Source organism: Psittacula echo (assembly GCF_963264785.1).
Source record: "Psittacula echo genome assembly, chromosome: 7".
In the NCBI taxonomy this organism is placed as follows: domain Eukaryota; kingdom Metazoa; phylum Chordata; class Aves; order Psittaciformes; family Psittacidae; genus Psittacula; species Psittacula echo.
Genome location: NC_137740.1, coordinates 13,083,959 through 13,110,476, shown reverse-complemented (window position 1 = coordinate 13,110,476; position 26,518 = coordinate 13,083,959). Strand labels below are relative to the sequence as shown.

Below are 26,518 nucleotides of genomic sequence, written 5' to 3'. Positions count from 1 at the left end.
AGCGGCGTCGGCAGCAGCAGCTCAATGTCGGCTGTGGTGGCTCAGCCCGTGGCCGTTCTCGGCTGCCGGCCGGGGGTCGCCGGCGGCGTCTGCTTCTTGGAGGATCAGGTCGTGCTGCACGCGGTGGGGGCGGGCTGCGTCCAGCTCCACCTCAAGCAGAAGTGGCACAAGTTCATCCCAGGTGGTCCCGACCCCGACCGCGGCCCCAGCCCCAGCCCCAGCCCCGGCCCCGGCCCACCCTGATCCTTCTCCTCCCCGCAGGCAGCGAAAAGACCCGGGGCGCGCAGGCGATGGCCATAAGCCCCGATCGGCGGTACCTGGCCGCAGCAGAGACGGTAGCGGATCAGCCGGTGCTGACGGTATATGACCTGTCGTCGGTGCCGGCACGGCGGCGGAGGACGCTGTCCGCCACCGGGCTGTCGGAGCGTATAGCGGTGTCTCTGGCCTTCTCCTCCGACTGTCAGTACCTGGCGGCCGCCACGGCCCCCCCCGAGGGGCACCTCACCTACTGGCTCTGGAAGAAGCAGCGGCTGATGGCTGCTGTCCGCCTTGAGGCCCCGGGCAGCAGCGTCTGCCAGGTAACAGTGGCGGCTCTCACGGACTCCAGCACACCCCGCGAGCCCCGAGGCCGTTCGGATCCCCGCAGCCTTGCCTCGGGGATGCACGCAAACACCTCCACAATTGAGCTGGGCCAGCGTCTCTGCGGCTTATGTTTAACATTTTGATTCACAGTTGACTGGTTCTTTGGGAGCCTATTGCACTCTTTCAAAAACGTGGATAAAAAGATCAAACTTTAGTCCAACAAGTACTGGGTGCCAGGCAGGACGTGAGTTCAGTCTGCAGGATACGTGCGCAGTACAATTTCCTGTGACCATATGGCTTCTATCCAGGGCAAGACAGGAAGGAGTGGGCTCCACACTGTAGATTTTATGTAGTTTCCATGGCCTTTCTTGGCATCTGCTGTTGGCCTTCCTTGGCAATAGAACACTGGGCTAAATAAATTTTTGCTTTTGACCCAAAATGGACATTCTCATGTCCTTGTCTCTTACATCACATGAGATCTATGGTGTGGGGCCAGTACAACTGGCCAGTGTGTGTGCAACATGTCCTTTGTCTCTCTGCAGAAACACTCATTAAATATATTGTCTGTGTTCAGTAGGCATAGCACACATCTTCCTGCAGTCTGTCCTATGGGCAGACCAGAGTAGTAGCCCAGGAAGAGTGCCTGGAAGCAGGCTGATGGCACTCAAACAATTCCCGCATCCTTCTTTAGGTGCCCTTTTTAGTATCTTTCTTGCAGGGAGGTAAGAGGCTTTCAGTACCTGGGTTGGCTGGACCCCAGCTGCTGTTTTTTCTGGGGTACAGCTACACGGAGAGGTTGTGTGAACTACTGACTTCATGAACTCAATTTCTAAGAGGAGGAGAGTGACTTGAAAGACAACTACTGTCTAAAGTCTCATTAAGCATGAAAAAATGAGATCTAACTACCCCTGCTATCCTTCGTGTTGGGTATTAAGATGGCTATCCCACTTTTTCCACCAATAAACACCTAATTATGTGAATTAATATGTATAATGGGCAAGGTATGCCAGAAATAATTTATTCCTGGCCTTTAGGAATGAGTGGTGCCACTTCTCACGAAGCTTGCCACTAGAAGAAAAAAACATGCTAATCAGCAGTAAAGACGTATTTTTGCCTCACTTTTGGCATTTAATCCTGAAAGTCAGAGACAGCTTTCCCTTTGGTATTGCATTGTGATTCAGATAGCAGCTTAATAGAGTTAACATATTCATAATACATAAAATTTATATACACTGTTTTGAAAGGGGGGAAACTGCAATATGTGGTTATGATGGTTATTTCTTATTCTTTTCTGTATTCCTATATGTTTCTAAGAAACTTCTTCCCTTCTTTGTTCTCCTGTATCTATTATTGAAAGTCTTCAGAACAAGTATCATATTTGCCTATTTGTGAATATAGTTGTATAAAATATTTTCTCTCTCTTTTTGTTCCATAGGTGAGTTTTAGTCCTCTAGACAATGCACAGGTTTGTTTCACTGGAAATTGCTTTTTTAAACTTTTTAAGTACAGTGAAGGAACTTTGAAGCAGATGAATTTAGAAAAGCAAATGCCACAAAACTACTTGTGCCATACCTGGCTGTCCAAAGAGGAAGTTATATGCGGCACTGACACAGGCAAACTTATCGTGTTTGAAACTGGAGATCTGCTCTGGGAGACAAGTGTAGAGTACAGAAAACCACACAGGGAATTAGAAGAAGATGCAACAACAACAGAATATGAGTGGTAAATCTGTTAAATACTAATAATCTCATGCTTGTTCACGCAGATTAGTTGCAGGCCATTCACTTATTTCCTTCTTGTCTAGTTTGTGAATAATATTTTGATTGCTGCTGATAAGCATTTTTTTGTTTGTCCTTCAGTATTCTTAAGTCTTTACACATTTCCTGCTTGCAGTTGTTCTGTTGGCGCCAGTGTTGATAATGGTTCACAACAGGATTCTTTGCCTCAAATATCTGCAATTGCAGCTTATTCCAAAGGATTTGCATGTTCATCTAGCCCAGGAATTGTTCTGCTATTTGAGAAGACCAAGGGAAAGGAACTCTACGAGGAGAGTCAAGAAATCTGGGTAGGGAGAAAAAAAGCTTTTCCTGGCAATAATGCAGCAGAGGCCTGTTTAGAGGGGAGGGGTACTTCCAAACAGTTATTTATGATAATTTTTAGCACACCTCTAAATTACATTTTAAGCATTAACTAACTCTCCTGATTGAAAGGAAGGTAGTTGCCAGAGGTCACATTGAAAGGCAGTGACCAATGAATTTTGTAAGGTAACTCTGCATGTTCCCTCATCTAAAATCTGCTTTGAGGCTGCTAGACATCAGGAAAGCTTTAAGAAACTTTTATTTATGGAGACTCTTGGAGCTAAGAAGTACTCTACATCAATTTTGAAGAACTGGTCTGCTTATTTTTTTTCCAAGGCAAAGTTTGTGTCTCTTCAGATATTTATGAGACTTTTGTACTATTAAGTAATCCAGTAAGATTTATAACTGTTCCAGAGTGAGCTGTATGCATAGACTTATTTGGATAAGAACATTTAGCTCTGATGACCTGGTCAAGCCTTCATACTCTGGGCCTCAGAGGTCAGATCTTCCCTATGTACGAGACTCTGTAATAAGGCTTATCAACCTGAATGATACATTGCAAAGAACTGTTACTCTGACATCAAAATTTTCAGGCAGTTTTCATTCTGACACTTGCTAGCTATTTTCTCAATGTTTTTCTGCTACAATTTTCAGTTGTGTTTAAGGCAGTGCTTAAGTTTACTGCTGAAATGTCTGCTGATACTTTTTTCAGCTGTAATGCTATAAATACAATTAAATTATGTTGTCCTCTGTTCCCTGCCTTGCAGTAGTTAGGTACTATAAAATATCGAAGTTTTCTCATTGATACTAAGTATATGCTTATTACAGTAGCATTACAGCAAAAGTTTGTGTGTGTGTGTGTGTGCATGCCTACTACTAAAACATGGAGACCTGGAATATCCCATGGGATGCATGTCTTTTGCAGCTTCCTAAGGACCGGTTCAGCAGTGATCCAAAAAAGTCAGGCAGACAGAACATTATATGTATATGCTTCAGCCCCTCCGAGGAAACAATGGTTGTTAACACACATAAGAATCAGCTTTACGTGTTTACTATGCTCACCACTGATTTCATGAAGGTGAGTGCAATCCTATCACATTCCACATCGCTAATGGCCAGTAAGAGGTATTGTAATGGCACAGGCTGTTCAGTGTCACTTTCTATAATGCATGCTCATAAATAGCATCAAATAGCATCTGAACCCTTAAAGCTCATGATATGATGAGTTCTGCATGCTTCTCTGAGAGCTATATTTCAGCAGCCCCTTGCTCAACTATCCCTCCATATGAATACCTGATGTTATTCAGCAGAATGAGAGAGGACACTGTTAAGTGTTTAAGGGTGCTGAACTAGTTGAGTAAGTGTGGAACTAGTTAAGCAAGTCTTTAACAGAGGGACTTTTAACAGAGAGAATTTTAACGTAATAGTTTCTGCTCCACTGTAACATAGAGAATTTTTAATGCAATGGTAAAGGTGGGACAGCCATGGGAATCTCATGTGACTCTAAAATAATCATAGAATCATAGAATAGTTAGGGTTGGAAAGGACCTTAAGGTCATCTAGTTCCAACCCCCTGCCATGGGCAGGGACACCTCACACTAAACCATGTCACCCAAGGCCTCATCCAACCTGGCCTTGAACACTGCCAAGGATGGAGCATTCACAACCTCCCTGGGCAACCCATTCCAGTGCCTCACCACCCTCACAGTAAAGAACTTCTTCCTTATATCCAATCTAAACTTCCCCTATTTAAGTTTGAACTCGTTACCCCTTGTCCTGTCACTACAGTCCCTAATGAATAGTCCCTCCCCAGCATCCCTGTAGGCCCCCTTCAGATACTGGAAGGCTGCTATGAGGTCTCCACACAGCCTTCTCTTCTCCAGGCTGAACAGCCCCAACTTTCTCAGCCTGTCTTCATACGGGAGGTGCTCCAGTCCCTGATCATCCTCGTGGCCCTCCTCTGGACTTGTTTCAACAGTTCCATGTTTTTTTTTGTTGAGGACACCAGAACTGCACACAATACTCCAAGTGAGGTCTCACGAGAGCAGAGTAGAGGGGCAGGATCATCTCCTTCGACCTTCTGGTCATGCTCCTCTTGATGCAGCCCAGGACACGGTTGGCTTTCTGGGCTGCGAGTGCACACTGCCGGCTCATGTTCATTTTTTCATCAACCAACACCCCCAAGTCCTTCTCCGCAGGGCTGCTCTGAATCTCTTCTCTGCCCAACCTGTAGCCGTGCTTGGGATTGCTCCGACCCAGGTGTAGGACCTTGCGCTTGGCAAGGTTAAACTTCATAAGGTTGGCATCAGCCCACCTCACAAGCGTGTCAAGGTCCCTCTGGATGGCATCCCTTCCCTCCGGCGTATCAACCGAACCACACAGCTTGGTGTCATTGGCAAACTTGCTGAGGGCGCACTCAATCCCATTGTCCATGTCACTGACAAAGATGTTGAACAAGACCTGTCCCAACACCGATCCCTGAGGGACACCACTCGTTATCGGTCTCCAGCTGGACATCGAGCCATTGACCACAACTCTTTGCGTATGACCATCCAGCCAGTTCTTTATCCACTCAGTGGTCCACCCATCAAATTGATGTCTCTTCAATTTAGAGACAAGGATGTCGTGAGCGACAGTGTTGAAGGCTTTGCACAAGTCCAGGTAGATGACATCAACTGCTCTGCCCCTGTCCATCAGTTCCGTAGCCCCATCATAGAAGGCCACCAAATTCGTCGGGCAGGATTTCCCCTTAGTGAAGCCATGTTGGCTGTGACCAAGCACCTCCTTGTTTTTCATGTGCCTTAGCATTTCTTCCAGGAGAATCTGCTCCAAGATTTTGCCAGGCACAGAGGTGAGACTGACTGGTCTGTAATTCCCCAGGTCATCCATTTTCCCCTTCTTGAAAATGGGGGTTATATTTCCCTTTTTCCAGTCATTGGGAACTTCACCTGACTGCCATGATTTTTCAAATATGATGGCCAGTGGCTTAGCAACTTCATTCACCAGCTCCTTCAGGACCTGCGGATGGATTTCGTCAGGTCCCATGGACTTGTGTACGTTCAGGTTTTTAAGATGGTCTCGAACCAGATTCTCTCCTTCAGTGGGCCCAAGGTCTTCATTCTTACAGTCCCTGCGTTCGCCTTCCAAGACTTGGGTGGCGTGGTCAGAGCCTTTGCCAGTGAAGACCAAGGAAAAGAAGTCATTAAGAACCTCAGCCTTCTCCAAATCCAGGGTAGCCAGTTCTCCTGATAGCTTCCGGAGGGGGCCTACATTGTTCCTTGTCTGTCTTTTATTCGCTACTTACCTATAGAATCCCTTCCTGTTATCCTTCACATCCCTAGCCAGGTTTAATTCTAACTGTGCCTTAGCTTTCCTAACCTGGTGCCTAGCTTCCCGGACAACATCCCTGTATTCTTCTCAGGCTGCCTGTCCCTGCTTCCACCTTTTATAAGCCTCTTTTGTCCTTTGAATTTTCCTGAGCAGCTGTTTATCCATCCAAGGAGGTCTCCTAACCCTCCTGCTGCACTTCCTTCTAGTTGGGATGCAACACTCCTGAGCTTGTAGCAGGTGATCCTTGAATATCAACCAACAGTCTTGGGTCCCCCTGCCCTCTAGGGCTATATCCCATGGAACCTTACTGAGCAGGTTCCTGAAGAGGCCAAAGTTTGCTCTTTTGAAGTCCAGGGCAGTGAGCTTACTGCACTCTCTTCTCACTGTCCTGAGGATCTTGAATTCACTCATCTCATGATCGCTGCATCCAAGGCTGCCCTGGAGCATCGCATTTCCAACAAGCCCTTCCCTGTTGGTGAGCACCAGGTCAAGCATGGCACCTCTCCTTATTGGCTCTTCTATTACTTGCAGAAGGAAGTTGTCTTCCACACAACCAAGGAACCTCCTGGATTGCTTGTGCCAGGCCGTACCTTCCCTCCAACAGATGACAGGGTGCTTGAAGTCCCCCGTGAGAACAAGGGCCTGCGAGCATGAAGCTTTTCCTATCTGTCTGTAGAGCACTTCATCCGCAGATTCCTCTTGATCAGGTGGTCTGTAACAGATCCCCACAGTAATGTCCCCCATTGCTGTTCTTCCTTTAACCCTGACCCACAAACTCTCTGTCAACTGCTCACCCGTCCCCAGACAGAGTTCCATACTCTCCAGCCTATCCCTAACATAAATAGCAACTCCCCCTCCCCGCCTGCCAGGCCTGTCTTTTCTAAAGAGCCTGTAACCTTCCATTCCAACATTACAGTAGTAGGAGCCATCCCACCATGTTTCTGTGATGCCTAGTAGTGGTTGAAGTCCTAGTTAGAAGTGAAACCTGTTTGTGAAGGACAAACATAATGAAAAACATTCCCTACTCTGAAGGAATTAAATAATAAAAAGACAGGAGATAAATGTATTATCACGGAATAGACTGGCTTGGAGTTAAATACCTTCTCTGTGTACAGGTATATGGACACAGGAGGGGGGGTTGTAGTTATGAGTCCTTTTTCTGTATGTAGCCTAAAATTTTATTGGTGCTTCACTTCAGGATGTACTAACTAAACATCCTGGTTAAGTTGCTTATCACTCAGCACTTGATTGTTTTTAAATATATGTCCTGCCAGAAGGTCTTAAATGAATTCTTGCAGGTCCAGTTTTATCTATTTATCCAACTTGCATTTCTTTGGACATCTAAAATTACGTTCTGCTCTCACTAGTGTATGAGGACTGTGGAGCCTGTATCTCCCCCTCATCACTTTTCTTGATTATTAATTATAAAGTTAAAACTGATTCTAACATTGTTATGTTTTCAATATTGTTATGTTCAGACCTGTGCACTGAAAGGAGTAAGTGGTTTCCTCAAATCTATTTGATTACTGCATGCAAAGAGTGATGATAGATTTCTTAACTGACTTACTGCTTGTAGTGAAATATTTGTGAATTTTTATGTTCTCATTGCTTCTCAGGAGAAGATCGCTTATTTTAAATATCTGACTTTCCCATTGCATTCTGCTTCCATTACTGGTCTGGACATCTGTGTTTGGAAATCCATTCTTGCCACTTGTTCCCTGGATAGATCTGTCCGCATCTGGAATTACCAGACAAAGTAAAGAGTTGTTTGTGTTTATTATTACCCTTTGCTTTTTTGTATACTGTATTTAGCAGGCAACAGCAGCAATCTCCCATGAATGAAGAGTGTTGTTTTGGTAAAATTCTTGTGTGGTGTGGGATGTAAATGGTCTTACTGACATTATTTAGAGTGTGTGAATATGCAGTGCCTTTAAAACCAGTGCCAGAAGACTCCAAAGCCTTTTCTATTAAGCCATTTTTGTGTCACACTTCTCATGTGTATTGAGGAAAAAATCTTCAGGAATGTTTCATTCAGCTTTGCTTTAAGTTACTGCTGTCCCATCTGCTGCTTCATAGCCATAGTTCTTAAGCAAAATGACTCTAGTTTTTAAAGTTCTGTGGGAGGAGAGGGGGAGAAAAACAAATCTGAGAAGAAATATTTGTGCAGGTTTGCAGTCAGCGGTTCATTTACCTTCTAAATCATATTGCAGTAAATAAGGATTTGCTCTTGCGACTTCCACACTTTCTCCATGAATGAGAAAGTTCAGATTTGCCTTTGTTTCCTCTACCATCTGTGTGATGATTACTTAACTGAATGACAACACATTTTCTCAAGGACAAGGCAGAGTCAGATTGTACCTGCAGGTGTCCTTGCTGGGCCAGATAATGTCCCGTTTTGCATGCGCAGGAAGTTTGTACTATTCCATACTGCATGGTGGTTTTCTCTTTCAGCACTTTGGAGCTGTATAAGGAATACTGGGAGGAAGCATACACAGTATCACTTCATCCCACTGGCCTTTTCTGTTTGGTTGGATTTTCTGACAAACTACGATTTATAAGCCTACTGTATGAGGACATGCATGTTTTCAAGGAGCTTGCTGTGATAAAGTGTAGAGAGGTAAGGAGTGATGCAAAAATGAAATAGAGGAGTTATAAGAAGCAGAGTGGCAAAGAATATAACAAAAGATAGAAACCTCTCTAACAGATACGAGTAGGATTTAGGATATCAAAGCATAGAGAAAAGGAGTTTAACTTGAAAAATAAGCCTGAAGGCTGATGTGTAATGTGCACCTAGGAAGGGATAGTTTGCTCAGAAATGCTCAAGGACTGAATTTTACAGGAAAAAGTACCAATTAATAAAGCAGTAAGAGGCTAATTATGTCATGGAGTTTTCTTTTTGTGTAACATTCTGATTTTAGGTGATGTCATTGGAATTCAATTCATGAATGTTTTTATCCCATGCATCTGCAGTAATGGGTGGTTATGTTGTTTTTGTAGTGTTCATTCAGTAGCAGAGGACATCTTTTTGCTGCAGTTAATGGAAATGTGATTGAAATTTATTCCAGCATCACCTTTGAGAATATTAATAATCTGAAAGGACATAGTGGGAAGGTCAGTAAACAAATCCTGTGCAATACAACTCATTAAAGTATGAACTAGTTCATAAGATGCATTTTGAAAAGGTAAAGTACAATTTTGGATCAGAAATGGGCCCAAAAATTAAAATTAGAAATTCAAAAGTCAGTTTTCTTTGGTCAGAAGTTAATGTATGCATGTATTAGATACATCTAAAGAGTCTGTTCTTAAACTGAAAGTGATTGGCAGGTAGCTGAACCAGGAAAAATATCCTAGTAATAAATTATAAAAATGAAATGTACTACTCACTGTTGAAATGAGCTTTTCCCTGGCAGTGGGTTCATAAAGTAGTTGCTCCTGATTCTTTTTTTCTTTTTTTTAATATAATTACTTGAGAAACATCCAGGGGTTTTTAAGTCAGACTTAGAAGTAAGATTAAGAAGTTGACATGGATTTACCAGTAAAATGACTCCACACTGCGTGTCTGTAACCTACATATCAGGCTCCTTGGTGTGTTTTGCTTTTGCCAGATACATTCAGTTAAGTGGAGTGCAGATGATGCTAAACTTATCTCCTGTGACACGCATGGTGCTGTGTATGAGTGGAACTTGTCGACAGGTGAAAGAGAGACAGACTGTGTGCTCAAGTCTTGCAGGTACAGCAGCATTGACCTGTCTTCTGATGCCAAAGTCATCTTTGCTGTTGGATCTGACCAGACTCTCAAAGAAATTTCAGAGTCTTCGGTGAGCTAACAAGGACTTTGGGATTTTGCTAAGTTTTTTGGGGGAGGGCAGTAGTGCTTTGGTTTTCTCATCATTCATTTGGTAAGCAGTAATCAGTCAGGTTTTGAGAGCCACAATATTTACTGACAATTTTCTTGTGTTCTTGTGTCCTTTATCATGAAACCTGAGATTTTACTGTAATTTTGTATTTTTATAAATTTACTTTAAAAAATTACTTAATTTAAATTTTAAATTTAAATTAATTTAATTTAATTAAAATTTAAAATAAAAATAATTAAAAAATAAATTTTAAAGAATTTAAAATTTAAAAATTAAAATAAAAATAAATTTAAATAAAATTTAATTTAATTTTAAATTAATTTTAAATTTAATTTTAAATTTTAAAAAAATACTTTAAAAAATTTTACTTTTCTATTTACCTAGAAATCTTTTAATCCCGCTAACCAACTAACTTAGCAATCTTGTACTTACAGTTTTGCTGAAATCTAAGTATATTGCATCTCCTACTGTAGGCTACGTGCATTTTTTTTTTTTTTTTGTCCAGAAAAGTAGTAAATTGTACTTAATAACCATTACATCTTTCAGAAGTGATCAGTGTGTGGAACTTGGCTTGAAATTGTGTGTATCTGTAAAGCTTAATATTAATGATAGTTATGGCTTTACTCCTAAAGGCATGTCGATTCTTTTGACTGCATTATTTGCTGCAGACAGAGGTATGACAAATGCTCATGCAATAGCTAATCAAATACTATTGGGGAACTTAATGTAATGTGAGGCTTTTGTGTGGTGGTTTTGTTTTGTCTTTTTTTTTAGATCCAGCATGCAGTGCCTGCTTTTGGTGTTGTTTATACTGCAGTAGCTGTTTCTTATTCTGGGCACATGGTATTTGTTGGTACATCTCTGGGGACAATTCGAGCTATGAAGTACCCATTACCTTTGACAATGGATTTCAATGAGTATCAGGCCCATGCGGGTGCTGTTACAAAGGTAACATAGAGTACTTTCTTTTCCCTGGACTACAGGCTGCACATCTCCTTCAGCACTGAAACTCCTTCGCATTTCATAGCATAATAAAACTGTTAAAAATGAGGCTGAGCCTCCACATGGAGAATGAATATTACAGCATTCATAGAAGTCTTCTCCCTAGAAATAGATGTCACTGGATAAGCTGTTGTTGGCTAAAAAGTGGCTTGCACCAGGATATGTAACATGGCATTTCTCTGATGGTGAAATTTAAAATATAGGTCTTTCTGGAAAGAGGAAGATAAAGTTACCATAGAATCACAGAATTGTGATAGAAATGACAGGGAGTATATGGGTGGGGAATAAAATTTGGAATAAAATCAAACTGCTTCTATTCTTCCTTGTCTCTGCTATTATTTTGTTGTCTTTTCATTCTAAGATGTCCATAACAAATGATGACCAATTTCTGTTGACTGCCTCAGAGGATGGCTCTATATTTATCTGGAAGGTATATGAGAAAGGAGGTGGGACAGAGAAATGGCCGAAGGAAGCTGAGTATGCTGAGGAAGTGTTGATCCTGAGGTCAGATATAAAAGAGAAGGTAGGTGGAGCAACTTGTGAACATGAACCATAGAATTCCTAGTGTACAGCTCATGAATTACATTTGCATGATGTTTGTGACTAGCTGTTCCTATTTGGCCTTCTGCTTAAAAGGGCTTGCATGCCTTTCGTCATAAAAGAGGTTACAGTAAGTAGCTGCAGCTGCTTGTTAACATGCAGACTGCATTGTATGAACAGTGAGTGTGGAGAAAGGTTTAGACTTTTCTCTAATACTTTTCTGAATCTCTTGAAGGCAGTTTTAATGGAGTAGAGAAGTCAGAAGCTGCATTTCTATAAACCATCTTGTAAGATAACAAAGGAACCTTCTGGAACGTCGTCTTGGTCTGTCTGTCTGTAAATTCTCTGCAAAGGCTGTCTTTTATAAATACATGCATGTAAATAATATATCCTTAACAAGCTGTTGCTAAAGGCAAATAATCTCTCTGTTAATACTGTCGTCTTATCCATGTTCTAACAGAGTCAGGCAATGCTGGACCTGCAGATTCGTGTAAAAGAGCTACAGACAGAAAATTATTACCAGCTAAGTCTCAAGGACATGTACTATAATGAAAAAATAAAGGAATTAGAAGATAATTTCACTCAGGAAATAAGCTCCCTTAAAACCAAACACCAGGTATGAATCATATTTCAGAACCAAATACCAAGAAATCTTTCACTGAAAGGTTGTATCCAAGCTTGCATTATATATGTATGAATGCCATAAAGCATCTGAAAAATGACACATTCCTTTCCAATACAGATGTTCTTGATATTTGTAAAGCATGAATCTACCTTTGAATCAACTATCTTGTAAGTACAACAGGATGCAATAGTTATCCTAGGGAGCCTACAAGTATCTTTATATAAAAACAGTTCCAGCAATAAATGCTGACTGGGACCAAGGACCAGTAAGCTCTATCACCCTTGAGTAGAAATGGGACCACGGCTTAAAAGCTCCATCACATATAAAGTTGCAGCTGCTGCAAGATCCTACAATTATTCTTCTAAATGCTGCCTTTGTTGTGCCCTGGCTGCTTAACATTTTTGAGAACATCTGCTGAGATGCCTTGTATGCTTTTTGAAAATAGAAGTAAAATATATTCCCTGGATTTCTTCTGTTTATGTATTTATTGATTTCTCTGTGGTCATGAAGCAGGAGTTCCCTGAAAGGCAAAAGCCACAATAATTCTTCCCAGTGTCTTATTTATGTATGTCTGTTCATTCTATTCTGTCCATCTGTCTGTTGCACACACCACATTTCTGACCTGTAATTTGCTGTATTTCTGGGCCCTTATTAGAGTTAGAAGGCAAGTGATGCAGTACAATTTCTCTGGCAGTAAGATGGCTTAAATGACAGATTACATATCACATGATTCAATTCTGACAACCTCATGTTCTTTCTAAGCTTTTAGATTAATATTATCCTATCCTGGTGATTATTTTGTTGAGTCGTACGTAGTCCTTTCAAGCAGTATTTCAGTTTGACTCCACATAAAGAAGGATTCCAGTATGAAAGCTTGTCAAGTTACTTACTAGATTTATTATTTCATGGTCTTGTCATTCTCAGATGCTCCTTTTATACCTTTCTTGTCTTTTGGCCTTACAAATGTTCTGGCAGGTTTCTGATTTTGATTTTTTTTTAGGAAGTTAAATTATTCATTTTACTGCTTTTTTCAAGTAAGTTCCTCAGGCTCTTTGGCTTTTCTCATTGTAGTTTTTGCATTTAAGTAACCTGAGTTTTAACCTTTATATTTCTCCTCATTTTTGTACAGCTTTACCTTTTACAATAAAACCTTTTCACTTCTTATAGATTCTCTGTCTTTTATCTGTGCTGGTTTTCTGTTCTGTGGTTCTTCAGCTCTTGTCATAGAGTTATAATAATCTCAGCTACACTGAAACGTCTTGAGGCTTGTTGATTATAAGCTTGCAAGGAAATGAGTTTGAAGGTGAATAAAAGTTTTCTAGGTAGGCAAGTTGTACTTTCCATCCAAGTATCAGTACTTGTTAAGATTAAACTGAATGACAGGCTTGGGGCTAACCTTTCTAGTTGTGGCCAGCAGGCAAATGAAGTGTTTCTGCTTATACAAGACCCACAGAGTTTTTATGAGAAGAAAGTGAAAAAATGGTACCTATGGTACAATTCCTAACTTTTCTGGGAAATTTCTCACCTGTTTTCTTGTTCCAGTTCTTTGTGATTTCTTAGAAGATTAAGTCATTTGTAGTGGTAATCAGACATTCCAAGCAAATGGCATTCAAAACTTGCTTTTGCTTAGGTATGTGTCATTCTATGCAAATCACAGTGGTTTAGGCCCTCAAGATTGCTTCAAATGAGGCAGGAAGCAGCCTGAACTTTAATATCTGGACAACAATTTGTGGAACTGCAAATTCTTCTCAAGCAGGCACACACAAGTGGAGGCTTTTGTAGCTCACAAACTTTTCTTCTTAGATTAGGATAGTACAGTACCCTCAATTATATGAACTCCATTTGCTACTTCCCTTTAGCTTTCCATAGTTTTGTAACTTGCCATAACAAACTAATCTCTGGGAAAACTTGGCTTAGTGACACGTGGCATCTGAATTTTGGCAAGAGATTTCAAACATAACTTCTTTTGTGTATGTGTTCCCCAACATGGGCAAGAGCACAAACAATTCGGACACTGCTTTGCCTAGTTTCAAATTAAAATGTCTTTGTCTTTTTTTTTTTTCCACCAGAATTTACAGACAGAGAAAGAAAACCAGGAACGACAACACCAGTTGCAAGTGTCTGAGCTGATGGATAAACAGGCCAGGGAGATGCAAAAGCTAGGTTAGACTGTAACAAGTGTTTGTAACTAGAATCTGGAGGAAGCGCATTAGACTTATAGCAAGTAATGTGACAGGGAGGGATTTCTAGAGTACAAGGACCCAAGGAAAAATGCATGAATGTCATATAGGTATTACAGACCAAACATTTGTCTAAACTGCATTTGTCTAAACATACACATGACCATGATGAGAACATGCACATGGGCACTGTATCTTAGATGTTTGAGTTTTGAGATTAGTAATTTCTTCATTTATCTTATAGCTGACTGTGCAAGGATAGTGAAGTCATACAGTTCGGCAAAGAGGCTAATATACAATGCACATAACGTGGAAATACCTGGACCTTAGATTCATAAACAATATAAGACAGAAATACTGCAAATGAGTACCGTAAAGCAAGTCCACCCAAAACTGAGACCATTTCCTACTTGTACTCTGTAGCAGTTGTGCTTATACAGCTCTGTCATGGCTGTTAACTCAAGGGAATGCCTAAACTAGCTGTTATTAATTTGTTGTAATAGCAGAGTGGGAGACCTTGGTATAGGTTTGAGACTTGTTAAAGCTGGAACAAACCACCATTCAGCAGGGATATAGCAGGATATTCAGAGATACAACAAAGAAAAGTGGATGGTAGCTTTGGAACAGGCATTATTAGTGAAGTGGTAAGTTAAAGGAAGAGCAGGAAACTCAAGAGATGGCTTCCTGATGTAAATTTTTATGTGTCCACAGAGTCTAAAACCCCTGTATATCTGAAGAAGAAAGTGATGAAGTGCATCTAGTGTAACTTATTGTAACCAGCTGCCAAAAAGATAGTACAGAATAAGACATTGATGACTGTAGAAAGATAGGATATACCTCTTTTCTATTAGTTTTATCTATTCTGTATGTTTTCGGTTACCAGAATCTGACAGTAATCAGAAACTCTTAATGGAAAATGAGAAATACCAGGAGCTGGATGAGAAATCCCAAAAGATGCAGGAGGAATACGAGAAACAACTACACAGTTTGGAAGAAAGCAAAAGCAAGGCTGTGAAGGAACTAACAGAATACTATGAGGAAAAACTTAATGAGAAATCTGTTCTGCTAAAAGAGGTCGGAATCTTGATTTGCAGTTTGAGTTATTGACCAAGTTTATCTCCAACTCCAAAGATAAAATGCTCCCTAAGACAGCAGAGGTGGGGTCTCTCCATGCAAATCCTGATCTGCCTGTAACCTTGGGGAAGTATGTTGACAGGTAGAATAGTAATAAGGAAAAGCCATCTGAGTTACCAACTTCTCTCACTTCATACCTTGAGTAAGCAACCTGCTAAGATTGATATCCTTGGGCATTCTCAGCTTCACCTCTTTTTCTCCTAGATCCCAGAATTCCTGTTTATTGATGTGGACTAGATGATACATTTACTGTAATTATAGAATCATAGAATCATAGAATAGTTAGGGTTGGAAAGGACCTTAATATCATCTAGTTCCAATCCCCCTGCCATGGGCAGGGACACCTCCCACTAAACCATGTCACCCAAGGCCTCTGTCCAAAAGAAGAATTCTCTGTCCAATTGAAGAAAGAAAAATTCAGTCACCTTGTTCTGGTGAAGAGATAACATTTCTAAAATGGTGAATTCCATTCCCAAGTCACTGAGGTTCTTGCCGGCATAATCTGGGGGATAAAGAGAAATACCCTGAGTACTTCAAAAACTCCTGCAAATTGAGGTCAAGGACTTGGCTTGACAAAAGGCAGCTGGATAACTGGATAACTGATACCTATGTATCTAAAGCCAATAAATTCTACGAACATTCTGTTTGCAGCCCTATGTTGCAATAACAATTTGGAAAGAATGTGAGGAATGTCTGTGAGAGGCATACAGAGACTGATGCAAACCTGAGTGGTTATTTGACCTAATGCATCAGAAACAGCAATTTTAAAAGATATTCTCTAGTGTTACCCATATTTGCATTTTCTGCAGCCAGAATAAGTTTGCTGGTGTTAGTGTTTGGACCAGGTTCCTACCCTGAAGCATCCAAGCCTTAAGAATGAATTATTCTTTTTTCTTTTTCTTTTTTTTTAAGAAAAATCTTTTTTATGTTTGTCACAACAGTTTTTAAAGCTACTTTAATCCCCTAAGAAGTTACTTTAAATGACATTGCTGCAATTGACAAATCCACAAGATATAGATCCTCCCAGGAGATACACAGTTACAGATAAAGAACCCTCTTCTTCTTTGTCCTTCTTCATTGTCTTCTCTAATGTTTGCTTTCCTTAACTGCAGACAGAGGAGGATATGAGGCAGCAGCTTCGAGCACATGAAGAAATTAAGAAACAAATTTATGAAGATGAAGACCAAGAAATCATGGAAATCAAAATTAAGTATGAGCAACAACTCTGGGAAGAAAAGGAGTCCAACATGCAACTGAAAGGAGAAATTGGAGTCATGAATAAAAGGGTATTTCTTACTCTGTGATAGTATCAGACCTGCACTAGGAGACTTACAGCCAAGAATTGAATGTGATGAATGACATGTCAAATTAGTCTGTTAATTTAATCTGTAAATACATGGCATTTTATCTGAGAACAGTAGCCCCTTCATGTATCAGTTTGAATGTTTAGAATATTTGGTAGAAGAAGCTGTGTGCTTATCATACTGCCTTCAGTTCCATTGCCTTTTAGGCAGCAGGAGTTTCTTCATATGTCCTTACAGTTTGACCAACACCATTCGTTGGTTCTGAATTTCTTGGCTTCACAGATCTTAGTACCGAGGCGGTGATCTTGAGGGTACTGAAGAGCTATGAACTAGGCACCTTTCCCATCTACTTTTGAAACCTTTAGAGATGTATGACAAATGATCACCTTAAATTAATTTTCCATGGCTTGAGCACTATTTGAAGCTGATGCTTGGGTATAATAACCATACCCTTCTTGTCCTGGATGCAAATTCCTTGATTCCTTCTAGTGCAGTAAGTATTCTGTCAGAATATACAGAAAACGCAAACACAAATACTCAACTCCCTTTTGAGTTAGAGGTATTTAAGTGATGTGATGCTCCTTCATCAGATCATAGTTTTTTAGCTATCTTTTATCTCACACTGTATACAAGGTATCGTGCAGAGTAGGATGGCTAAGTTGTGCACAGGTTTTGGAGACTGTTAAGTTCTTACTTGTTTGCCTCTCTAGTTGAACAGCCTACAGAAAGAGCTCAAGGAGCGGAACAAGTGCATTGAGGAAATGAAATTGGCACAGCAGAAGCTGCAACGCTTCATTGAGTCACTGGAAGATGACATCTTGTCACTGAAGAAAGAGATTCAAGAGAGAACTGACACTATCCAAGACAAGGTGAGAAACAGGACAATTGTCTGAGATCAAAATCACCCTCTCTTAATTTAATACAGGCATTTATTTTAATAGTATCATGTTGTGGCAATATCACATGACTGGAAACAGTTTTAAAGAATTTGCGATCTTTAGTTTGGGATTTTAGTTTTTAGCTAACATTCTAAGACTTTCTAGGGGAGCTCAAGTTCAGGATGTTGAGTTTGTCATGCCCTGTTCTGGGATTTGTAGATGGCTCTCTGCATTATTTGCCGCTCCCTTCTCACCCAATCTGTATGGATGTGCAACTGAAGTTCAGTCTTCCACTAGATCTGTGACTGCTGGTCTTGCCTCTATCGTATTTGCGCCTAGCCCTACGGGTCTGTTTGAGATGCTGTGTCTGATTCACATCTGTACCTGTTTCTCCCAGGAGAAGCATATATATGACCTAAAAAAGAAAAACCAGGAACTGGAAAAATGCAAGTTTGTACTGGATCACAGAATAGCAGAGTTGAAGACGCTAATAGAGGCACGTGGAAGTGATATTAAAATAATGAAGAAGCAGATCTATGAGGTGAGTAACACTCTCATTTGGCCTCTGCTACTAAGTCCTTTGTCTGAATGCAAGTCCCATGGAAGATTCTACCCTCTTTGTTCCTTGACTTTTTCAAGGATACACAGCATTGATTCAGTATCTTTACAGCTAGCAAAAATATTTGTGCACAATAGCTGATATTTAGTTTTCTATCATATGCTACCAGTGATCAACACAGTTATTTAAACTCCTGTTTCAAGATTTAATTCTAGGCTTCAAGTAATATCAGTTTAGCTTAAAAATAGATCCTGTCCACATACCCGGTAGAGTTTGCAAGACAGTGCCTGGTTTACTGATATGGAGGAAGAGAGAGTGAGCTTTACTCAGAAAAGTTGCAGATTTATGCAAACATAACTCTGTTTTGCTGTTAGGCACATGGACAAATAACAGTTCATCAGCTGATCCATGGAAAAATTGCATGTATTCATACTTAGCTTACAGCAAATTCATTGAAGCAATTATTTATGATAGACACTTACTGTGACCTCTCCATAGATGTAGCTTTAGATCAGCTAATCAGTGACTTACTAGTTATCATAAATCCGTTTATTCAGAACAAAAGCCTTTTAAATAAAATGCGAACTAATGAACAATTTTTATGTACATCAGACTAGCATGATGAAAGCCCTGTCCTCTATTCTAGTCACCATCTTATGCAAGTAAATGCTGTAGTACCCTTATTACTTTTTTTCCCCTGTGTTTTATGTAAGTACGCACAGCTTTTCAGTGCATTTGTTTCTTTTCAGTATCAGGTGGTTCCTATTGTTGCACTTACTCTTTCCAGCATTGACTCTTAATTTCCATCTCACGCAAACGTTTTTATTCAGATGGAACAGCAAAGCTCCAGTTCAGCTCAAAGAAATAAAGGGGCATCCCATCCCTTAAATACTTGTTACTCAAAGGGGAGTTAAATATCCTTTTCTGTATTTACCCGTATGTTCTGACAGAGGGCAGTGTTGTTCCAAAATTTACTTTTTCATGTTGTAATTTTTCATGTTGAGGGATCTACTCCCTCAGTCCTGTGTTTCCAGTCTCTGGTTTTCCTGTTTTGTGTTGTTTTTTCACGTCTCCTTTTAGTCCTGATTTCCTCCTTCTGCTTCCTTTCAGATGGAGGGCGAGCTGGAACAATTTCACAAGGAGAGCACACAGTTGAAGCTGAACGTCACACAACTGCAACAAAAACTAAAGGCAACTGATAATGAAATTCGTAGGGAGAGGCAGAAGGTATGGGGTACAACCGCTGCACAGGTCCTACATAATGAAGTTTGTGGGGACAGAACACTGCAGAAGCATTAATCTGAGCAAACAGGTACTTCAGGGATACTGTGTCCAAGGACCAGGAGAGTCTTTAGACAGTGGAGACAAAAAAACTTTCAAGCTTGCAACCAGTTTAGAAAGCTGATGTTTAAAAAATCCTGCTAATGATGTGTCAGTTTGTTCAATCAACACATATTCTCCAGGGTTTAACAGACCACTGAGGCAAATGTTTAACACACTGTCCTTTGCTGCCCAAGCTTGAGATCTGGGAACACTTGGTCTAAACAGGAGCAGCACACAGGCTACTACCTATCACTTATGTAGGTATTAGTAAGATGAAATGAATGGTGGGCATGTTAATGGGGGAGATAAGGAACTCTTCTCTTTGACAAAAAACACATCAGACATGAGGGAGGAAAACTGAAGGGGAAGGAGTTTAACAGGCAGTACAGGACTGAGGAAGCAGGTAGAGGACCTTGGTTGAAACCAAGTTGAGAAGGAGAAGGCAATCTTGATGTGAAATCATCAAGTTGTGCATGTGTCTGATAGGTGTTTAGTGCCTTGGATTCTCTTATTAACTGTTTGCGTGTTGTTTCTAAATAAGAATGTAGGTTGTTTTGGGCAGGACAGTGAAGGGATAGCATGCATGATAGTCAGCCACTGGTTTTCAGATGAGATCTATGGATGCTGGCACTTACATTACCTAATGCAAGTATCTTGGATTATTATTACTGCTAAAACTTATCACTGCTATTCAAAATGTAGTGCTTATATCCCCAGTTGTTATTTTAATGACTTTTTTTTTTCAAGTAAGTGGAAGTAAAGTATTTGAGAGCTTTCACCAGCTCTATTAGACTTCCTAGAAAATTGCACATAATGGAGTGCTCTCATGAGCCAAATAAGAATGTACCTACATCATTTTTGCAGAAGCAAAATATGGAAGCTCTCATCAAACGATTTAAAGCAGACCTTCATAATTGTGCGGGCTTCATTCAGGAACCAAAAAAGCTGAAGAATGGGATTCGTGAGCTCTACATCAAGTACGTGCAAGAATCAGACTTGGTGAGTAGGGGTCTTCACCTTCTCCTTGCAGATGAATTTCTCTGGTAGTGTAATTACTAAGACAACATGCTGTGCCCGCTCAGGAGGAGATTGAAATAGCACAAAAAGATTTGCAGCCCGAGTGCATGAGACAGCGAGAGTATCTCGAGAGGAATATGGCAGCTTTAAAAAAGAAGTTGGTGAAGAATCAGGAAACCCACCAAGGTGCTTACATGCACATTATGCAGGTAATAAGCCTTTTCCTTGTGATATGGAGAGGGAAAAAGGAAGCAGCTGCACTGAAGATACTTTAGAAGCTTTACCAGTATGGTTTCTTAGGACTTTGAAACAGTTTTGATTTCCTTCTCACCAGAAATTCCTAAGTTTTTCAAGTGCTTCCATTCAATGATAATGTTCATTGAGCTACTCAAGTTCTATAGTTTTCTGGACAAAAAGAGCAAGATTTCTTAAGTCAGAAATTGCTGCTGTTTCGTGGATACTTTTTGTTTACCTCCCACTCCCTGATATAAAAGGAGATGGAGAATCTCTGCTGCCCGGATATTTTTTAAGCATTTTATTTCTAACAGTATTTAGAATTGCCATTATAGTCAGTTTGTACCTGTCTGAGTGCCAGGCTGAATTTGCAGCGTGTTAGTGTTTAGGAGGTAATTTTGGAGGAAGAAAAATAAGTATTTAAAAAATACTTTTTTGGCCTCAAAGTCCCACACCTACTGGTCTGAATTCAGAACTTTCTGCTTTACACATCAAGATTTGCAAGGAAGTTCAGAACCATATGATGAACATGCCTATTCATACAAAGATCTCTTGCCCAGAAACTTTGTTACTTAAAAGACAAGGTAAACTTGTGACTGCTAGGGCCAAAGATCCGATTTGTTTTCATTTGGAGTGAGAGGATCTAAAGCCCCAAACCAAACACCCTTGGAGGACAGCTTTTTACAGTCTCTTCTTACCATGATCTCCTTCTGCTCAGTCAGCATTTCCTTTTCCCCTCACTAGCACTTTCTTCATTGTTATTTTATTTTGCTTCCTCGGAATCATTAGACCCCAGTCCCCTCCTAAGTCATCTGCTTTTTGCCATGTATTTATAGTGTTTCTCCAGGTCTAGGCAGCAGCAACCTTCTTCTCTGGCCTTGTTTTAAGGTTTTTTCATTCTTTCTGTGAGTTAGAGGTTTCCTTTAGCACAAAAGGAGATGGCTTCAGAAAATAACCTGAAGAATTTCCTTGCTGGAACAGGGTGACAGATGGTGCTCATAATGATAATACTTGATGTCTTGGATCAGTAAGCCTAACATTAAAACTGAATTAATAAAACATCTGGAAGATGAAGATATCAAAGGTTCTAACCTGCCTGGTTTCTTCAAAGAAAAAGCAGTTCTCTGAAGTCTAGTAGATTAATGAGACTTTACAGCCAGGAGGAATTATCATGGTCTTCCAATCCTTCTCAGGGGGCTTTTAAGACCAGCTAAGACAAACTTCTGTCAGGACTTGCTTTGAAAAAGTAAATGACATTCCAATGGCCGTCTAGCACTGTATTTCTATTATTCATCACCTGTGCTTACATTTTCAGAGCTGTGCATTCCTCTTTGAGTGACTACTCATAGGTACATTCCACTAGTGACTGCTGCAGCAGATGATTAAAACTGTCAAGATAATTTTAATTAGTCTTACCAATTGGCAAGTTGCTTGTTGTTAGACTATTAGTTTTCTCTTCAGCCTTCTGTATTTGTAATGGCTTCTTTGGTCACTTGGATACATAAGAACAGACACACTGAATAATCTCGAAGTAACTCTGTTTGAACTGAAGCATGTAAAATAGGATGATCTTTTCTGTAGTATGTTCTCCCTGTGTCTGACAGTCAGCACTGAAGGGACTTCCTAGGCTGTAGATTGCATCCAGACATCATAAGCAATTGTACCTGATGGCCTCATCTTCCTTGCATTTATTATCAGTGTCAACCACAGCCTTCTAGCACCCAGAAAACCAAACAAGACATTTCTACGTAGCCCAGGCTGCTTCATACAAGATACTTTGTATTACACCGTCTAATAGATGAAAGGGAAGATCTTAATTTGATAGCAGCATGCAACCATTTGGAGTGAACTTACAAAGTTATTCATGACTAAAGTACACATAAACAAAAATGCTGTGACCTAACCCTGAAAGCTGGTCAAAAGAAAATTACCTTGACTGATTCTTGGAAATCAGTCTTTTCACATGTACCTTTCAGGATCAAGCTCTGGGATAAACACATACAGTCAAATTTCATCTATGTTTAAAGACCTGAATTAAACAATTCAGAGTCAACCAAATGTTATGGTTTCAGAGTAGGCTGCCTGAGCTCACCAGCTCCTGCTGCATTTAGAGTCCCACACAACCACTGCAAGAACTGTTCTTGCCCAACGAGTTCAGACCTTAACACATCCCAGTATCTTCCTCCAGTCAGTGACTTTCAGCTGAGGGGAAACTAAAGCAGAGCTAGTGCACTTGTCTTAGTGTGAAGTATTGAGTATCTTGCCGCACACATGCACCTTAAGTTGTTGCTGCCAACTTGAACTCTTTGAGTGCATCTATACCTAGATAATTGCAACAAGTGTTGTACTTTGTTACTCGCCAGTTTTCAGACGTGTGGTGCCAATACTTTATACTGTAAGGAACCAAATGATATGCCTTGTGTAAATCTTTTATGGCAACATAATTATCTCTATAAACCAAAATTAGCATTTAAAAAAAACAAGGTTTGAAGACACTTTTTTCATAGGAAAATGTCATTAATCCTTGTTCTTATCTCCTTGGTTTAGTGGGCTCCCTATTGCTGGAGACTGGCATTATGTGAGATATCCAAAGCATGCCTTTGGGCCATTTATCTTTTTAAAATATTGCCACTTATGATGAAGTTCCATGGGTTGGAATCATGCTGTGTTCCAAAACTTATAAAAACCCACCACAAGTAGCTGAAAGCATTGCTATTCTTGGGTCAAGTATAACGGCAACTGTTTAACATTTGCACTAGCTGTTGATGTGATAAAGTATTTCAGTGTCTTTGTAAGAGGCAAATATATAGTTCCACTTCTCTTGAATTCAGAAAAGAAACATTTAGTTAATTGTGCTGCTCTGTCTGCATCACGAGCAACAGTTTTATCATCCTGAACTAGCATTAACCCATACTGGTTCTGCTGAAGCCTTTGAATCTGTTGCAACAATGGGCAGAGTACACTCACTTGTACTTTCACAACTCCTTCAGCAAGATGCTTTATGGTAGGCTATTTAAAAACATAATTAGAGAATTGAACTTTTATGGGTTGAAAATTGTCAAAAAAGAACAAAAGATTAATACGTAGCTAACCTTTCTTCATAACAGCAAGTTAGCAGAAGATATCTCAAGTCTCTATATGCTTTATATATTTCTTAATAATTTGGAAGGGATATTGGAAAGTGATATCTGTCAGAACTAATGAAGAGGGCTTTGAAGATCAGTAAGGAGATACAGGTAATTTAAAAGTGAACAGACACATAGTGGCAAATGAAAAGCAAACTAATAAACGCTGGAGGGAGAAATGGAAATTCCTCCTATTATTTCTGAATTAATTGGATCAGTCCAGGAAGGGACCTGAGCTTTCCTATGAAACTTGAAAGGAACAGGATACCTTGGAGTGCAGCTGCAGTTAGGAAAGCAAAACAAATATTAGTTTATTTAGCTAATATGGTTTGAATACTGTCATGTTTTGTATCAAATCTACTGTGGCCTTATCTGAGATGTTGTGTACTGTCCTGATTACCCTTTACTTTCTGCTTGTGATACTGATTCTATACTGTCCAGTGGCTTTCCTAATGATATGAAGATACATATTGCTGTGCCAGATAGTACCTGTGCTTTTCCTCATAGGGAGTATTGGTTTTGCAGGAAAACATGAGCCTGATTAAGGAAATTAATGACTTGCGGCAAGAACTAAAGGCAGCCCTCACCCAGCTACATCACCTCAAGTCAACACTAAAATTAATCAAGAAAAGAGAAGGAATTCAAGACACAGGTATAATATAGTATAATAATATATATAATATAGTATAATAGTGCTTCTTGTATGTTTTTCATGTTGTCAATACTGATTCCAGAAGCCCTTTTTGTCCTTGGTGAACAGTTCTCTTACGCTCTCCAAGCTTGTCTGCTTGGTGAAACCTGTTATATTTTACAACCTATATATAGTATAGGTATAGTATGTATAGTACAGTATATATATAGGTATATAGCTCTACTCCTTCAGCCCTGAAAGATGTATTTCCTTGTTTATGCCAAAGAATCCTGAAGCTGGACCTTTGTTACTCTGTCATGTTCTCTCTGATTTTATCTTCTAGCTTCTCCCAGTGAACTGCTGCCCAGCCCAGCTGTCCTGAGGCTGAATGCAGAAAAGGAAAATAAGAAAATCATAGAAATGCAGCAGCTAGAAATTCAATACCTAAGAAACCAAATCCAGGAGAAGGGGCAAAGCCCTGCAGTTCAGCCCCTCTTAGCCGGAAATCTTCCTGAGCTGAATCTGGAAGGAAGTCACAAGACACAGCAACAGTGATCTAGTTCAAGGATGTCTTACATTATTGTATTATCCTGGCAAGATCAGAAATGCAGCAGCATAGATTAAACTTCCATGATTCTATACTCTTTCCACTAGAAGCATTCATGCAGCACTCACTGCTCTGAACGCAAGGCAACAACTTCACTCCTTCCCCTTCTACTTTCCTGGAATCTTCCCTTTCCCTTTCCATGAGGCCAAGGAGGCAAGAGAAAAAGAATAAATTGGTGCTAGTGCAAAACTGATCTTTGAGCCTTCATGCTAGGACAGGTATGCACCTTCCTCTTGAAAAATAATGTGTCCTAGTTCAGAAGAGCTGGTCAAACTCTGTAAACCTTTTCTGCTAGAATTCTAATTTGCTGTCATTGTGCTGCAAAACTCAGCATCAGCCTTTTATTTTCCAGTATTGAGTTGCTTATGTCCATACAAAGAACTGCCCACACTTAAGACAGATGTCAGCATTACTCCAAGCAGGTATCCAGTCACAGACTAAAAATCAATTACCTTGTGAGGGCAACCTTTGACTAGTGGGCAAGCACACCTGAGCTAGAGCCCTTGCTCAAGCCTCTGCCTCCTGTCTGGAGATGCATTGTCTCATCTGATACAATCATTTCAGCAGGACAAAAAGGCATCACAGTTTCAGACTCTGCAATCTGAAATAAAGTCCAAACCCTGCATCACAACTCTTCTATAACTTTGATAAATTAATCTTTGCTTGTCTTCTTCCCAGCATCTGCAATCCCTTTAGTTCAGCTTTTCTGTGAAATTCTTCTAAAAAGTCACCCTACAAAGTACTCATGTACAGCAAAAGGCAGGGAATCATTTATTTAATAATGGGAGGAGAAAAGTACTTTTTTCATCCTTTGTTGTCAGTGCATAACACACTGTCTCACTGAGGGATACTGCATATACATCACAAGTTTAAGCTACTGATTGAGCTTAAACTCAATATAATACCATATATAGTTATAATACCATATATGGAACTATATGGTATTCTAAGAGCCAGTACCTTGCTGTTTCCATTTCCTAATCTGAATTGTAAAGAAGTGACAAGTGCTTTCTATGTTAAACAGAAGATGGTGGTGCCAATGCTGGATTACACATAAACTATATTACCATTAGCAATACCAGACTCATTTCTAGGCTAACACCATGTCAAAACAGATAGATAGCTCCACAAGTTCCTATGACCTGGGAGACTTCAGCTGAGTGCTTTGGCCAAGAATGTGGAATTAAGTTTCTTTCGTCTTACTTTTTTCATTTTGCAGCTGTAACTGGCATGGAGCATGGGTTTCACAGGAACAAAAAGAATAAACTACAATGGAATTGGTCTGTTGATGTGCTAATTTAGTACCCTTTCTTCCTCCTCCCCTCCCCATATGATCATCTTGATACTTCCTGTACAGAAAGAGGATGTAATTAATGTAATTAACAAATATTTTAGAAACTAGTTCTCTCTTAAATTTTCAGAACACACCCATTTTAATTCGCTGGACTCCCATGTGGTATAATTTTCCCCTCTCTCCATCAGAATAAATTGAGTGGCAGAAGCCACTGCTTT

The 26,518-nt window shown here is 40.1% G+C and overlaps 1 protein-coding gene across 1 annotated transcript; it reads left to right on the top strand.

Moving 5' to 3' along the window:
• Positions 1-24: 24 nt before the first annotated feature.
• CFAP57 (cilia and flagella associated protein 57) lies at positions 25-24,954 on the top strand (the record flags this gene model as incomplete). Its single annotated transcript, XM_080623035.1, has 22 exons — positions 25-181; positions 262-578; positions 2,018-2,304; positions 2,476-2,647; positions 3,586-3,738; positions 7,607-7,746; positions 8,442-8,607; positions 8,988-9,101; positions 9,596-9,808; positions 10,622-10,795; positions 11,211-11,372; positions 11,850-12,005; positions 14,084-14,177; positions 15,078-15,268; positions 16,441-16,614; positions 17,343-17,501; positions 17,908-18,051; positions 19,180-19,296; positions 20,257-20,391; positions 20,475-20,618; positions 24,294-24,420; positions 24,743-24,954. 22 exons carry the CDS (start codon positions 25-27, stop codon positions 24,952-24,954), a joined length of 3,708 nt encoding a protein of 1,235 aa, XP_080479161.1.
• Between the last annotated feature and the right edge of the window lie 1,564 nt (positions 24,955-26,518).